Source organism: Montipora capricornis, chromosome 10 (genome assembly GCF_036669925.1).
Source record: "Montipora capricornis isolate CH-2021 chromosome 10, ASM3666992v2, whole genome shotgun sequence".
NCBI lineage: Eukaryota > Metazoa > Cnidaria > Anthozoa > Scleractinia > Acroporidae > Montipora > Montipora capricornis.
The window spans coordinates 39,798,764-39,816,263 of NC_090892.1; the positions used below are offsets into that span (position 1 = coordinate 39,798,764).

The 17,500-nt window shown below is 39.3% G+C and overlaps 2 protein-coding genes across 3 annotated transcripts in view; one reads left to right on the forward strand and one right to left on the reverse strand.

Moving 5' to 3' along the window:
- LOC138019421 (inositol monophosphatase 1-like) overlaps nucleotides 1-14,254 on the reverse strand; it is a 27,130-nt gene extending 12,876 nt beyond the window's left edge. The window contains exons 1-8 of one of the 2 annotated variants that reach the window (XM_068866194.1): nucleotides 14,157-14,254; nucleotides 13,045-13,178; nucleotides 12,617-12,721; nucleotides 12,029-12,074; nucleotides 9,289-9,397; nucleotides 7,672-7,786; nucleotides 6,582-6,733; nucleotides 4,922-5,006 (exon numbers count right to left, since the gene is read on the reverse strand). In XM_068866194.1, the coding sequence (XP_068722295.1) occupies nucleotides 4,922-5,006; nucleotides 6,582-6,733; nucleotides 7,672-7,786; nucleotides 9,289-9,397; nucleotides 12,029-12,074; nucleotides 12,617-12,721; nucleotides 13,045-13,178; nucleotides 14,157-14,243 (833 nt within the window). In that variant the 5' untranslated portion in view covers nucleotides 14,244-14,254. Of the gene's footprint in view, nucleotides 1-3,739; nucleotides 5,007-6,581; nucleotides 6,734-7,671; nucleotides 7,787-9,288; nucleotides 9,398-12,028; nucleotides 12,075-12,616; nucleotides 12,722-13,044; nucleotides 13,179-14,156 lie in introns of those variants that run through there. The other variant, XM_068866195.1, reaches the window with a different exon arrangement.
- A 46-nt stretch (nucleotides 14,255-14,300) lies between these two features.
- Nucleotides 14,301-17,500, forward strand: part of LOC138019889 (isoaspartyl peptidase/L-asparaginase-like) — a 6,563-nt gene continuing 3,363 nt past the window's right edge. Inside the window, exons 1-2 of the mRNA XM_068866849.1 lie at nucleotides 14,301-14,609; nucleotides 16,180-16,327. Coding sequence (XP_068722950.1) covers nucleotides 14,472-14,609; nucleotides 16,180-16,327 — 286 coding nt within the window. The 5' untranslated portion in view covers nucleotides 14,301-14,471. The remainder of the gene's footprint in view (nucleotides 14,610-16,179; nucleotides 16,328-17,500) is intronic.

Genomic DNA, 17,500 nt, shown 5'->3' on the forward strand with positions numbered 1-17,500 from the left:
GTGGAAGGCACGCCCGAAGAGATTCTTTCTTGGAAACCATCCAATTGTAATATGGGTGGAAGCAAAAGTGTGTGTTCCGTTTTAAAAGATAAATAAAATGCTGACGTAATACTGTGAAGTGGTTAGTGTCATGAAACCGTCACCCTTAACGTACGAGTCCCCACATGGGCTAAAAAGACGAGAGGCCCAAAACCTACTGCAAGAGGTCTTAAGCTACACGTTACACCGTCCCCGCCAAAATATAGATTTGATTGAACTGCAAGGGTTGGCACGTTGGAACAAAGGGATACCTACGCCTTAACGGTAGTGGACGTGTTGTCCAAATATGCTTGGGTAGAACCCTTGAAGAACAAGACAGGGGTAGCGGTCACCCAGGCCATGCAAACCATCGTGAATGAGCCGGGCGCACACCACGAAAATTGCAGACGGATGCGGGCAAAGAATTTTACAACCGCACGTTCCAGACTTTGATGAAACGCACGCGGACGCTAAAGCCGCCGTAGCGGTTCAATCGCACCTAGAAAGAAAAACTGTATCGGTACTTGACAGCCAAGAACACGCGGGCATACTTACAGGTCGTGCAGAGTATCGTGCAGGGATACAATGCCACCGTGCATCGGAGCATTGGCGTAGCTCCAAAAGACCTGACGGACGCCAACGAGGCCCAAGCATGGCACCGTCTGTACGACAAACGATTCCTAGCCAAGAAAAAGAAAAAACAGAGGCTTTGTACAAGAAACATCGGCCATTTCAAAAAGGGTATTTGCCCCGGTGGACAGAAGAGGTTTTCGTGATCCGTCGGGTGGTGCCAGGGGTAGTACCCACCTGCAAAGTACAAGAATGGGATGGGACTCCGGTGGCAGGTACATTTTACAGACAATATTTGCAGCCGGTGACTGTACCAGATGACGGACTCTTTCGCATAGAAAAGGTTTTACAACGCAGAAATGCAGGTCAAAGTGCGTTGGCAAGGATGGTCTGATAAATACGACAGTTGGATCGATGCGAAGGCCATTCACAAGTGGAAAGGGTGAGAGAACCATGGGTGGTTTCTACGTGACATTTCCGAGTAATCCCTCACCTGAATTTCCAGATAACTCACCATCCAGTTTTAAGGTCCGGCTGCTCCAGCGACTGACGTTGCTGGGGCAGGGTTGGAGTTGTGCATAACCTGTGTCGAGAGTACATAGATGACAAAGTGCCTGATCTGACAACTTCTGAGAAGTACCGAGACTTGCTGGATGAAGATGGAAATGGTGTGTTTTGGGCAATAGAAAAAAATTGCCTTCGATTAAGCATGAATTGTTATTGGCGTTTCACCAACTTGAACCACGCCTTTCGAATGGTGGTTGGGGAGCCTTCTCGCATCTTGCATGTGTACTGTAATGTAGCGTAGAGCACGATCGTGGGAGGAATGAAGACGGATTTATTGCGCGAAGTCTGGTACGAGAGACGAAGAGGTGTGGTGTATTTCGAACCCAAGCACAAACAATTTCATCCCGTGCACCAATACACCTACGAAACATTGCAAGTGGACGTAGCTGAAACAAACGGTTCCTTGGTAGCATTTCCTAACAACAAAACTAATCGTACCTTGGTTACCCTGCATTTCATCCAAGATAAATAGAGCAGCACTGAGGGAATCACTTTTAGTACAAAACGGTTAACATGCCAGGAGGAAGTCTCACTCGATACACACCCCCGCAAGTGGGAGATGGATTATGGAAAACTCTATTGGAGATCGGGGCTCCTGCTGTAGCAGAAGGGCTGCAAAGTTTGGCACAAGGTAAAGCGCTTGATGCCGCAGCAGGCACGGTTTTGCGTGCAGAAGTCAGTGGGTTGAAAAGGAAAGCCAGTGCAAAAAGCAGCCAAACGTGCTAACAATAGCATCAAATCAAAGTTCCGTCAAACAACTAATCATGTGCGGGATGTTTTGGGTGTGTGATGTGGACCAATCAAAAAGCAAGAAAGGATTTGGACCAATCAGCGTGAAGAAAAAGCTCTATAAAAGAGACAACTTCATTCCCTGACAGTCATGCACCATCTCATGTGCAGAGCACAAACACCTCCCTCCACCTAGAGTACGTTCCATCATGTCTATTCACAAAGAAACCTCTCACACGGACCTTTGTGCAGAGAAACAAGAACCCTACGGCGCACCATTAACCCACACGGACCTACTAGAGCCGTCGAATGCAAAGAGGAAAGAAACGATCAAGAAAACCATCCTAGAACCTAACGGCAAAGTGATGCTTCTGCCAAAGATAAGTAGCAGTGAAGTCAAGCAAACCAGGAAAGAGTCTTTGGCCGAGGTGAATGGAGACCCCCAAAATTTGAAACGGAAGATCACAGTGCCCCCAAAGCCACGCATCCCTGCTCCAAAACGGAAACGCATCACACCTCGAAAGTTGGCGGATGAATGTGAGCGATCGATGCACCTGCAAGAAGAAGAAACGAAAGAAGAGGAGCACAGCAAACTCATTGCTCGCCTAGCCCTGCCCTGCCGTTCCCCCTTCCAAATGATCTAAGACATAATCGACCACCAATAGTGACACCGACCCCATCATGCCTAGAATGGCGATTGCGGGGGTGGGGACAGCGTGGAGGGTGGATTGGCAATCACGAAACAACAAGACTGTTGGAAACAGTCTCCTCACCTGGGCCGAGTTAGAAGAAATCCTATTGGATGTGGACGTTGCGCTCAATACCAGGCCCTTGTCTTACGCTGATGAAGACGTTCAGCTTCCACTCCTCACGCCAAATTCTCTCATGTTCGCCCAACCGGACATGCTGCCTCATCCTTCAGCCCCATCCTAGCGAGGACCGTGACCTCCGTAAGAGAGCCAGGTATTTGAAGCGATGCAAGGATGCTTTATGGTCTCGCTGGACATCAGAGAATTTGCGTGGGCTTAGAGAAAGACACAAACTTAAACACAAGAATGGACACGTTCACGCGGCCAGGGGAGATGTGGTCATCAAAAAGTCTGAAGAAAAGAACAGAGGGCAATGGAAGTTGGGCATCATAGAAGAGCTCATCACCGGACAAGATGGAGTAGTGAGAGGGGCCAAGCTAAGAGCGGGCAAGTCACTAGAGAGGCCAGTACAGCTTTTGTATCCACTGGAGCTGTCCAGTGAGAGACCACCTGGGGGACCTAACGAGGATCTCGATCCAAGGGCGCCGGCCTTCAGGCCAAGGCGTAATGCTGCGGCTATGGCCAGAACACGTATACATGACCTTGCTCAGGATGAGCAGTGAGCTAAAACAAAGCAGCAGGCGGAACAATAAGCATTATTGTTTAGTCTAACACAAGAGCTAGACTGATAAGAGCTCGGAACTATATGGAGACTTTGTTTATTTCCGTGATTAAACGTGATTAAGATTGGGTGATTGACATATATCTCTTTCGGAGATATATGAGGGGAGCGGTTGAAAAGTAGAGGAGGAGAAAATCTTGTAATACAAGGGACATCAATAAATCGTTTTTAAAAATTGTGACAGTGATGTATAACTTTGGAGGCATTCCCAACACTTGACATCAAAATTCCCAGCAGAGAGATGTCGTGCTCATAATTTATTATTATTATTATGAATTTTGAGTGGTTCGTTTTCTTGTCCAACGTTTACTACAATGACTGTTGTCTTTTTAGGGCAATGTTTTGCAGTAGCATATTACTAACTTTGACCTTGAGCTAAGGTGTTTTCTGAGTTGATAGTCATAGGCGAGTGCTAGCAAAACAAAGAAAAGACAGTTTTTTAATGCCTCTCTTGAAACAATTAATAATATTAAATCTTAAAATACTTTCAAATCTTGATCAATACCAAAAATTGCTTTAAAAAAGACAGTTATTTCAATTATCATAGCGTGAAGTTCTGATTGACATAGCTGCTCTTACAATTACAGTAGAGCTATGTCACGCATGACCAGTATCCGCGAGACTAAAATCCGAATTCCTCTTTGGAGCTTCCGAGATTTGAACCTTGAAGATTTTTCCCAAAGTGCACAATAACTGAGCAATAATTCATCATAACGCTTGAAATAGTTTTCACTTTTCAAACGCCATTTATTTTATAGTAAAACGAAAGTTCATAGCTAACTATTTGCGATATATCAAGAAAATATCTACGGGAAATTCAGAATCTCACGAGCAAAGTTCAAAACTGGCACGCAGATTGGAATACTCAGCTCAAATTTCAAAATTACTGGTCAAGCGTGACGTCGCATGACTGTAATTCATTAGTTGAGTACTGTTAAACCAGAAATGGTTTTAACTTATTCCTTTGTCATTACCTACTCCTTTTGGTTAAAAGAGAGATATCGAGTGCATTACGTTGCATGTCTCTGGCTACAGGGTTCGTACACTTTTTCAGACCAAAAATACAAGGACTTTTCAAGGACTTTCAAGGGCCAAATTTTGAAATTCCAAGGACCTCTTTTTTATTTACGTCGAAGAATTTACCCATGGAAATAGTCTGACAGTACAATTCTTGGTCATTTTCCGTAATTCAAAGTAATTATAAAGACACTGGTAACCATTCTCGACCCTACAGCTCGTCGCGTTTGTAATGGCATGACTTGAGTGGCTGATTATTTTTACTGAAGTTATGCGGGTCAAAAAAAATTCAAGGACTTTCAAGGACCAGGAATGAAGAGCAGAGATTTTCAAGGACTTTCAAGGCCTTGAAAATGTACTCTCAAAATTCAAGGGTTTTCAAGACGCGTACGAACCCTGTGGCTATGTGATCTAGATAAGTTGCAAGACGTGAAAAAGTTGAAATCCATACATGTACTTGCCACCCATAACAATGGCAACATTTCATTGGATGGAAAATAAATTATCAACACAGGAAATAAAAATAAAGTATGGTGATGTAAACTACTGCTAAATTGGTAAACAATTCTAGTCTCTTGGTAAGTCCATACATTCTAAATGCTGTGAAACCTCTTCAGCCATCTTCTTATCACAAGCAGCGAGTACACGGCGTCCCATCAAGTCTAGTGGTCCACCTACACCAAACAAGTATTATGTGATTACTTAATTACAAGAATTAACAAATATTACACTGTATTTGAAATGTGAAAGAACCATTAAAAAAGAACTCAAGGTACATGTATATCGTTGCTATTACAGTATGCACACCACTTGTCTAATGATCAATACGAAGTAGGAAAATAGACAAAAAAAGCCTCTGTTACAATGCTGCAGTGCCCTTCCCGTAAGCCAGTTTCACATGCATGTAATATGTATAATACATATTACATGCATATGGTTCAGTTTTATATTTGGTTTATAATTTTTCAAAGTATTTCAATTCTAATTTTTCCTTTGTTTCAGATTATGACAATAAAATTAATATTAGACAAAGAAAAAGTCAAAATTGAACTGGTTTGAAAAATCTTAAAGCAAGAAAAAACTTGAACCACAACATAATTATTCATAATTCAAAGTCTGCAACAGATCCATGGTACTCACAACTGATTAAGCACCTTACATTATAGAAAGCAGAGGAGATTCCTAACCCATGAAGTCTCTAATTACATTTATGCAAAGAATATTAATATTCACAATGCATATTAATCACAAATACCTCTTGTTAACCAAGTTCAAGGTCTGTATATTAAGTTATGGACCAAGGTTTTCTTCCACTGATTTATGGACCAAGCGTGAATTGTGCAGGCCACAAATCAACAGAAAAAACGAGGATCCATAATTTTCAGTATGGTCAGAGAAAACGAGGTTAGCAAGATATTTCTTATTTATTATATAGATATTGATGAAATACCAGGATTTCTCCTTTTACTAAAAAAAATCATATCTTCACCGCGCGCAGTGAACATACGTCTGTATAGATCTTTCACATGTGAGGATATAGGTGTTGTCATGGCAACCAACACGCTTAGCCAATAAAACGCGAGCTTTCTCTTCATTGTAAGATACTTTTGTGCCTTAATATAATTCTATACTACTGTCACATTAACATTTTTATTACAAAATTTGACATTATCACGATTTGTTTTTCATAACTTTCATATCTTGTTTCATGTTACACAACATGCTTGTTTTAGCGGTTGGTGACCACTTTTTCATCATTTTGAAAATGAATAAAACAAGTTGTTTTAAATATATCTCTCACTCCTTCGCTTCGCTCACTCGTGAGAGATACTTGCAGCACTCGAAGATAAAATTCGTATCCCCGCGCTGCCATGTAATATCCTCTATATCTCTGATGTAATTAGGAATTTGGGAAAAAAAACTAGTCGAAGTCAAATGGAAGGTGCAACTGCCACAAACGATTGGCATGTAAAATGAAGAAATCTTGGCTTTCTGAAATAGTTGCTTGCAAACAATTTTACAAGTTCATTTAACAATGGTAAGCGACATGAAAATGCTCTATCAGAATTTTAAAATTAGAGGGCCATACTGTAGAATACGGCCTGTTAAACTAATAGCATGCCTACTATCTAAAAGAAATAACGAATATTATTCAGTTACATGTAATCATTTTGTTGAGTCATCCTTATTAGACAGTGTAGGTTGTATGAATGCTACACAACTTTGCAAAATGTTGTACATTTTCTTACCTGAAGGATCCATCAGTGTAACCCCTGCCTCTTCTGCTATTACTCCAGCCGCAGCAATGTCCCAGACATGAATTCCAAACTCGTAGTAAAGGTCAGCTGCTCCACTCGCTACTGAGCAAAGGTTAAGGGCTGCTGACCCCTGCATTCTGATGCTAAAGAGAAGCAAAAGAACAAAGACAGTGTTGATTGACACACAGTGTAATATCAGCCGTCGGCAAATGCAGATGAAAGTTGAGTCAAGAAGAACAACAGCTTGAAAAACCGCAGGCCATGTTGCACTTTGTTTTTTTGCATCCAATAGAAGTTCGATCACTTGCCACTATGTTAAGAGTATTACTGAAATAGTTACAAGGAAACCTGGGTATAATTTTTAGGCTGAATGACGGTCTCATTATAATTATTGTGGTTACAACGATCATAGCAGTTAAATGAGCAACTTAGTTGTTGCCAGAAAAATAAAAACCAGGCTTGAACATGACTTTGAGGACAAATTGATTCTCTGCATCAAAACATATAGACACAGCTCTGCCAATGAGTTTGTAAAGGCACCCTACATCCAAATATATCTATATAAATACTCTTAGTTGTGATGTATTTGTGAGTCAGCAGTTTCTTTCAGGCATGAGCATTGAGGCAAAGGATGTCCAGCAGTATCATGTTGTGAAAACGTGTTGTGTCCACAGTTGATGATTTAATCTGGTTTAATCCGTCCCAAGTCTAATGTATTGTGAAAATACATTGTTTGCGGTTAGTCTTATGAAGCTCGTTTCATCCCGACCAAGGGACTCATCAGAGACCTTTCTACTTGGCAAACTCATTGGGAATCACACCCAAAGTCCCATTCACTAACAAAATTATGACAGCAATCTCGCCTTATATCACATAAGGAATCCAGACCGCACAAATTCATGAGTGAAAATTGACAATAAATTATAAATTTATTGTCAATTTTAACTCGTTTGCCAAGCAGAAAGGTCTCTGATAAGTCCCTTGGTCGGGATGAAACGAGCTTCGTAAGACTAACCACGAACAATGTATGATTTTCACATTCAAGTAACTGTCAACTCTATTGTCAATTAGTAATAATTACCTGTGAACTCTGACTGGCTCCTCTGCAAGCTTTCTAAAATTTTTATTTAGAATTTCCATTCTTAAAGGATCCCTTGATGCACCCAGTTCAGTAATAACAAGAGCACTGCTAAGGTCTGCATAAGATAAAAAATGTGAAAAGTGAAGTCACTATTAGCACCATTTTTTTATTTGAGGAAGCCCTGACTCATGGTACCATGGTACCATATACATGTAACTACATGTAATATTATAGCCTGCAAAAAAAGGTGACTTTTGAGCAAGTAAGCAGTCTCACTTATTGACCAAGTAATTTGGTGAAGGAGCCACCAGCACAAATGAAGAATGGGGCCATACTTGCTCGCTCGATCCCCAAACAAGTCAGGCTCGCAGGCTAAGTAAGTAGATGTACGTTCACTTGAATTTGTTGGGAAATGCCAGCAATCTAGAATACTACAAATTCACTATTGTATGTTTTCAGATGGTCTATTGAGAAGGAAGAAAGGAAAAATACAATGTAGATCTATAAACAAACCTAGTTTTTTGTAAAATTCTCATAGGTTTATGATCAATTAGCTGTGAATTTTCATCCCATGCAGCATGCATTAGTAAATTCCTGTAGTAAGTCAGCTATGCAGAAAAGACCATGCTCTTTTCTGATTGTCAAATACACTCGTCTGACAGTAGGGTAGGGTAAGGCTCAGGCAAACGACTTAAACATCTGTTCAATTTTGTGCAATGATGTTGAAGGCAAGGGATGCAAACAGTTTCTTGTCACACTACACTTGCACTCACAACAATAGCCACACTTTTTACCACGAAATATGTCATGTGACATACCAAACACGCACATACAGTACAAATGAAACAATGTTAAAAGATGTGAAAAACAGCTTCAGTTTCGTTCAGATATTTTGTGAGCATAAGAGAAATGTCAAATGGATTTTGAAGAAAAGTAAAACACTTTTAAATTCATTGAACATTGATCACCTTCGATTCTACATGTTTCAACATGGTTGATGGCCAGGTGGCAAACAGTTTCAAACAAGACTTTTGAACAAAATCAGACAGCTGGTGAAGCTGTTTACCCAGGCCATGCAGCAGGTCCTTAAACCTGGACTTCAAAAGGAATTTCTGGAGCAAAGAGTCAAAACAGGAATAATAATTAATTTTATTGAAGTTTGATGGGGGGAGTAAGAATATTTGACAGAAAAACTTAATAGCAGACTTTTGGGTCTTATCCAGTGCTCCCGGCAGCACTTCTCTTGGCAAACAATGTACGTATTCTCAAACTAATGTCCAAAAACGTTAGACAGGGTTTACAGTTTGTTGTACCCAACAAAAAACGTCTAACCACTTGCAGGTGTCATTACATTTCACACCAAAGTCATGTGCTGCTTCAGTCAAGTAAATTGATTACTAGAAGATGACTTAGACCATTGTACATGAAGTTAGTGTAATTTTTTTCATCTGAAATAAAGGACCCTACTTGCACAATAATAAATTTAATTGATCCAATAATTCAAGTTCAGTTCTCAAAAGAAACAGTTTGAGACATCAACGATGCCACCATGTCTTTGTTTTTAAGCACTAAAATGGCTGCCTTGATGTCAAATCCATGATGCTCTACATCACTCACCTGTGCAACTAGAACAACGCAGTTGAACTCCATTACAAAATGCTCCTGAGCCTTTTCTTGCAGTATACATCTCATCCTTTATGCAGTTGTACACAACCCCAATTTCTACCTGATTGAAAAATGTAATGATTGGACAAACTTAGACTGAATTCATTTTGTTTTTTTTTTTCTTTCATGCCAAACATAAACTATCAGTTGCCTCCTTCATATTAGAAAGCCCAAAAGAATTTTTAATAATTTCCAAAATGAAGCCAAGTTGATACAAGTAATTTGGAGCATCATTATAGAGTAAGATGTTGTAAAGATTAAAACAGGTCAAACCTTTGACTCGTAGGAGTGAGACTCTACAGGTCTAACACCACATGATCATTTTTTCTCACACCAATTGGGAGGTGAGGGGGGGGGGAGAGGGGTTCAGGAGTCAATGGGTTAAGGATATTGTCAAAACCCTGTCTACTGTGTCTTGCATTTCGTTAATGAAGGTAGGGGTGGCAAATAGTACCTCCAAAATCTTGGCACTTACAAACTTTTCATCCAATCTCAAAATCTCAACACCCTTGGTAAAGAGTCTTGAACTCTTGTGCACAACAATGCACAACCACTTAACTTGAAAAAAATAAAAGAAATTAAACCTTAAATTTCTGATGATAGTTAGTACCCATTAATTAGCTTTACCAATTTTTAAAAAAAATCTTAATTGACCAAAGTCACAACTTATTTTGCATTGCTTTCAATCAGTTTGTATGCATGAGGGCCGTACTAGGGAGCATTGGCCCAAGGGCCAATATTGCCCAATATGGTCTTGAGCAAGTGAGGTTAGTAACGTCGTTTATTATATGGCATCATTTCTTTGATCGATCAGCCACTTCTCCACCGGGACAATGTTTGTGATCTTCATCTTCCACCAGTGAACTTTGAATGGAAACCTTTAACATGTAAAACTAAAATTATTCTGCTTGCTACAATAATTATTGTACTGTTGTGATTCTGCTTTTTGAAAACTCTTTTTTGTTTCGCTCAACTTGAATTTCCCAGGAGAGAGAAAATATACGGATCCCAGGGTTCGAGCTGGATTTTGTACATAAAATTCCAGGAGTATTCAAGGCGTTTTCAAGAACCAGAAATTGAGTTTTCAAGGAGTGTTTGTAACAAACACTCCTCGAAAACTCAATTTCTGGTTCTTGAAAACGCCTTGAATACTCCTGGAATTTTATACTAAGGAGATTTCTATGCCATAAATCGTGTTTCAGTGTTTTCTTTGCCAAAAAAGTCTACATTGATATTCTTTCCCACATCCTGCAAGTTAAGTGCACACACGGGCATTTTAATTTTTGCATTAATCTTTCCCCAACTTGGTGTGATCTTCATTTTCTCTTGGCATGATGCAATCTCTACAACTTTCACTTAGTCAAAAATTCAAGGAGTTTTCAAGCAGTTTGCCACAAAATCTTTTTTTCAAGGGCTTTTCAACCGCCCATGACGCCCAAAGTTAAATTCCAGGGCTTTTCAAGCACTTCAAGGAGTAGCATGAACCCTGGGATCTGAAACAGACAGTTTCCATGGAAATTGTCCCTACTGTGAACTTCCCGACCAAAAACCAGCCAATCAGAGTGCTTCCTTTAACCCGAGAATTGCTTGCCATATAATTGTTATAATTATTTTTGCAATGTGAATATTCCACTGTTTTCAATAATTCAAATACACTGGAAACTGTATATAATGGCCCCGTATTAAGCCACCACTCTCTATTAGCGGCCAGTTTTCAAAGTCCCGATTTTTTGCTCATACATACACACGCTGTATTTGTTATCTGTATTAGGCGGTCACCCTGTAGCAGTCCTACAGCTGTATGTTTGTTTTACTTTGTTACTTTTACCTGTATTAAGCAGCCACCCGCTTTGAACAGAAACTAAGCCACATGTCATTTTATACAGTATTTTATTGTGTTTAAAATGTGATCTATCCTCACTATAAAGAAGTAGACATGTTGTAACATTGAAAAAGCTATTGTAAGCCTTTAATCGGCCACTTTGTAGGGGTAACACTCTCCAGATGTCCATAATGTTCTGAGGTACAGTACAAAATCACGAATATAAAAAAATGTTTGTTTTGAATAGCTTTACTCTTTAGCTAGAAATTTCTCTTTACCGTAATTAGCTTGTTGTTCAGCCACGTGATGGAGAATCGGAAGGGATTTCCAGGCCATAACCTCCACCTCTCTTAACTCACTTGCCCTTAACCAAAGCGATTGGATTCGCTCTGACGAAGGGCTAACGCTCGAAACGTCAGCTTTTAGAATCTCTGTATGGTGGCTAATTTACTTTATCAACTCTGTTGATAAAACCAAATCTTTGTATACTACTTCCCCACTGACGCAGCACCACAATTTCTTTAGAAACTACCCCTTCTTTCCCATTGTTTGTTGGCTCCTTAAAAAAACGTTACGTATATCATACCGTTAAGTTACAAGGTGGCAATTTTGTTTAAAGTATTAATCGCTTGAAAGTGTGTTGATTATTCTACTGTTTCCTTGCATGAAGTGATTTTGTATGCTGCCTTAACCCATTGACTCCCAGGGGTTCCCCATTGATGAGCAAAATCGTCTGGTGTTAGACAGAGTAAAATACTACATGTATTGTTAACAATTTCCAGGTTATCTACATGACTTGCACTACAGTGTTTATAAAATTATTAAAATTAATTTTACCCATAAATTTGAAACCAATGAAACATATCATACCTGCTTGTTAATTGCCAAACCTATGCAAATTGCTACCATAGGATACCTTAACACAAAAATAAAGCACTCAGTTATTGTCAGTTGGTGGACGAATCATACTTACATGTATATTACAACCAGTGTATTTGCACATTGATTTTAGAGTTGGATAATTCCAACAAATAAGTCTCAGTCTAAACACTTGTAGCAATCTACATAATGGGTACACGTTCAAAAGAATCGTACAAAGAATCTAGCACTTTGCACTCCACTGAGGCCCTTCTCATATTGACATTTGCCAAAATCATTACGGTGACACAATCACAGTAGAAACTGGTGTTGTAATCAACAAGACATGAATAACAAGCTTTGTTTGTTTTGGCCATTCACACAAATGATATCAAATACAGAAGACATTATTGCACCCTAAGTGCAGTTTACCTATTGTATAATTATTATTATAAACCCTTTAATCCTCGACAGTGGATAGGTGGACGAGGTGACAGTGGAATGCCAAGCCCCATGACTGTCATGCTCCAGTAATTGAATTTCATTAACGTTTTGTGAAAGCTAGAATCTTTAAAAACAAACCGGCTTTTATCTTCTCACTTGTGTACAAAGTTGGTTGTCCCATCAATGGGATCAATAATCCATGTTGGTTCATTGGTAAGGTTACATTTCTCGCCAGAACTGACCATCTCCTCGCCAATAAAACTGGAGAAAGAAAACATACCGTACAATTTTTTAATGTTATTCTTAATGATGCCTTGTTTTCTGCATACATGTATGTCTGCTCCCCATAGAAGCTGAGGGACTATAAAATTCAAAACAAAATGGTGGCACTTTGCCTCGCTTGTCTTTGCTTTGCTTTACGCTTGACTGTTTTTATTTTACATGAATAACATGTTACCGTAAGCTTAACAGAATGATTTCTTTCATACGGCTCTCAGACTATGGAATAGAGTTATCAGATGGCTTGACAAAGGAAACGAACAACACTGGGAACTTTATGACTACAAAGAATGGTGGCATTTTACCTGTGAGAGGGAAATTTTTCCTTTAGATGTCCAATAATCAAATTTTCTACTTGCTGGTCTGTTTCGGTCACTAGGTCTGTTCCACAAGACTTCGTATCAATGGTCTTTTCCTTATAAAAGGCTTCCTTTACAACCTGGGGTAACAGATGTACAAGTATGCATAGAGCTTGTATCGTAATGTTGGGTACATACAGTAATTTTTAGGTATAGCAACACAGCAAATTTAAAGGAAAATACAAGATGTAGTAGTAGAGAGTACTATTTTACGACTATGCAAAAATATGATTTGGCTCCATGATATTGTAATTCTTACAGTGTACATATGTATACAGTTGACCAGATAAGCAAGGACTAGTCAGGTTTTTTAAAACACAATATTTAACTGTGTTTTAAAAAACCTGACTAGTCTTTCTGTTTTTGCTACAAATTTAAAGTCTCCACTAGGGAGGGTTTTTCTCCTCTTCAGTTGTTGACACTCCTGACAAGCTTTAAGCTAATATCACATAGCAATCAAATTGTCGCAATTACGGCATTTCTTTTTTCAGCCATCCACTCATCCATTAAGTTATACGTGATTTTGCGGTTTCCCATCCCGGATTCCAATTCCAAATTACGTATTCCTGTATTGTACATACTCTCCTGGGCCCGGTTGTTCAAAGGCCGACTAATGCTCATCCCAGATTAAAAATTAACCAAGGAGTTTATTTCTTTACTCCCAAGAGCTGTTCAACGCTGATATTCGGCAAAACTTTACATTAGAAGAAATCAATCTTGAAAAACAAAATTAAGCAAAAGAAACTTTCACCAAAAAGTTAAAACTTAAAACAAAAGTTTACTCCAAATCCTGGATTAAGTTAATCGGCTTTCGAACAACCGTGCCCTGGAATCTAGCTAGCACAGAACCACACCTGACCGATTTACTAAAATAAAACCGATCCACGAAAATCTCACATTTGAAGAGTTACACACAATTCATCGTCAAGAAAATTTGCTTAACACCTTAGCCTTTGCTCTCCCATTTTTAAAACTGCACCGGCAGAAAAACATGACGTCATTAAAAAGAAGCGATAAACTTCATTTCAAACAGTAAAATATTTTCTTAATCCGGTTACCTCTCCTGCCTTTCGTGCCAAGTTTACAGCAAAGTCAAAGAATTGCTGAATCTCTTGGTCGTCGACTCTCACAGTTACGTCAGCCATCTTGAAATCTTCCTAATGGATCATGGGATAAGAAAGGCAAATTACCCCCATCCCACCACCCATGGGTAGTTAGGCGCGCATTTGTCAACCTGCGATCTAGAATCAGGGGGTTTTCTTCTGCATATTTATAATATTCCGCTTTGACGGCTTCTCTACAATCGTGATAGCAGGTTATTAGTTTTCCACTACGCATTACCGGAATTCTCCGAAGTTGACACCGTACAGAAAATGACTGAAACAAAGTCGCCACCAAAGCATTGTATTATTGTCCATGGAGGCGCTGGTGACGTTCCGTCGAGCGGTAGAGATAAAGGTCTTTGTGCCGTAAAAGAGGCTGTCCAGATTGGATATGAGGCGTTGTCAGAGGTAAACTTACCAGAAAATTACTTCGGTAATTTACTTATTTCTTGAGACCTCAGTAGGTGACAACTGAGGCGGGATCGGATGAACAAGGCAATGGGAAAACAGCAATTTAGTATGATTGGTTAAACAAAGAAAACTCATCGCGCTGCTCGTAATTGGTACAATTGGTACACATTTCTTCGCTATATTCTGCAAATCGGCGACAAAGAATCAAAAGGACGGTACGTTTTCTCTATCTTTAACGCGCATACTTCAAAATCCATGGTCTATTATATAGGTCACTTTCCATTGTGCAAAATAAGCGAGATAGAAGGTAATGCAATTAGTCATAAGTTATTTTGAAATGATTTTCCACTGACATTGCCATTATTTACGACGCTGGTTTCTTTGAAGAATTAACAATGCGATTGGGGACAGATCATTAGAAATAACCGAAACGTGGGTGGGCGGGGTAAAAAATTATCCAAGGACGTAAACAAAACATGGACTCTAGGGGCCCGTTTCTTGAAAGTCCCTTAAAGTCATTTGTGAAACTGCTAACCGCTTATTTTGGAGAGCCGATCTTTTAATATGTTTTCAAGGTAACAACAAGAAAAATAGCTGCCAAGTTTGACAACTTAGATCCTCTCCGTTCTTGAGAGACAAAGGAAATTGTGACACCCGAGAAACAAGCCCCAGGTCCATGGACCACCCTGTGGACCCGGTCCATGGACTACCCCTGTGGACCACCCCTCCATGCGATCCATGCACTTATATGGGACAATCAAGTGAAGCTATGATCTTTGCAGTTATGAACTCAATTTTTGCAATTGCGTAGAGAAGCCTGAAAAATTCAGGACTTCAACAGGGTTTGAACCCGTGACCTCGCGATTCCGGTGCGACGCTCTAACCAACTGAGCTATGATGCCACTGACGTCGGGAGCTGGTCATTTGTGGGTTCTAATGATCCCGTGAGGAATGAATCAATGATGAATGGTATATGAAATGAATCATATATGAACCAGCTCTCAACGTCAGTGGCGTCATAGCTCAGTTGGTTAGAGCATCGCACTGGAATCGCGAGGTCACGGGTTTCAAACCCCGTTGAAGTTCTGAATTTTTCAGGGTTCTCTACGCTTCGATCCAGTCCGAATGTTACTATTTTTAAATCGAAGGTAAAGAGTGACATACCTTAATTTATATGTTAGCATATATTACTGATTTTAATTGAGAACGCATGTTTTATGAGTCAAATGAGTCAATGAGTCAATGAGTCATGAGTCATGAGTCAATGGACTCACAGTCAATTTAGCAATAATTTGTTGATTAAGCCTAAGCCCTCGTTTCAGTGATTAGGCCTAAGCACTCTCTGAAATTTTAGCTTTCATTTTATGGTTTAATTAACTGCACTAACTCGTTGACTCATTGACTCAAATACTTGACACTCATTTTAATTATGTATTGTAAACTGCCTTTTAAGTAAGAAAATTTCATAATTTGGCGCTATATAAATTTAAGTTATTATTATGATTAGGATTATGATTATGATTATGATTACGATTATTATTATTGTTATTTTCTGAATTAAATTCAGGGAAGATGTGCCCTTGATGCCGTGGAGGAAGCAACAAGAAGCATGGAGAACAGTGGAATTTTGAATGCAGGTTGTGGATCGTATCTGACAGAGGAAGGAATCGTAGAATGTGATGCAATGATAATGGATGGGCATACATTAAATTATGGCAAGTTCACTCTGCGTAACGAAATCTGGGCCATTTCCAGAAAGTCATGATTGCAATAATGATAAGAGGAAAAACACGGAAGTGTTTGGTTACGATTATCATCATTGTTACATGAATGATTAGGGTCAATAAATTAATATTATTGTAGTGGCATATTTGATCCCGATTTCTGGATGATAATCATTCGCCCTTGTCACACGGCGGCCATATTGTCCCGGGAGACCAAAAGAACTTTGTTTTACCATGCCAAGCCTCACCCCCATGATCTCCACTTCGAGGCTTGGCGTGGTAAAACAAAGCTTTTTTGGTCTCCCGGGACAATATTGGCCACCTTGTGACAAGGGCGAATGATAAACATTTGTAAATTTTTTCAAAGACTACAAATTGTACTTGCCCTATGGGCTCATTTGACCTGATCAGTGATAATTATTATTAATAAAAACTGGACTACGGATATCAGATTTCCAGCATTTCTGTTGGCTCGGCGTACACAAGCTATCAGTTCATATACCTGCTGTACCTATTATGGTCAAGGAATACGTCAGCAATAAAGTGAGCTGAAACAATTTTTTGCAGCTCAGAGAAAAAAATGGCAGACAATACCCATTAATTTTGGAACTGCAATAGACAGAGGCAGAAATCAATGCTTTAGTCAACATGCAATACTATCCGCAGGAACACCATAGAGTTTTTAATAAAACAATTATTATATTCTACTCAGGCTTGCTGGATATAAAATGATTATAACCAACTTGGCGCTATGGCCTTGTTGGTTATCTATCACTTCATATATATCAGTGTGCCCTCGTAGAATAATGTTAATAATTATACCCTTTGTTGACCTGTAAGGATGCACTTCTCTCTTCACATGAGCATTCTCAAATTGTGACCCCTAATGTAAGTGCACACCCCCAGTCAAATTAGTACAGGTTGAGCACTTGATTCTAATTATATCAGGTATGTATAATTTTGGTACACTTGGATCTATACGAGTATCTTTTGTGAAAGGATTAAGTATTAGTTTTGTACCCATGATTATTACTTTATAAAATTAAGCATTTGTAAGTGAAGAATAATACATCTTTTCACTGTATTTTGTTAATCTCAATCCTGAATTTATTCTTGCATTTTATATGGTCTTCATGCTAGAGATTTTTTAGTCCTCAAAAAGAT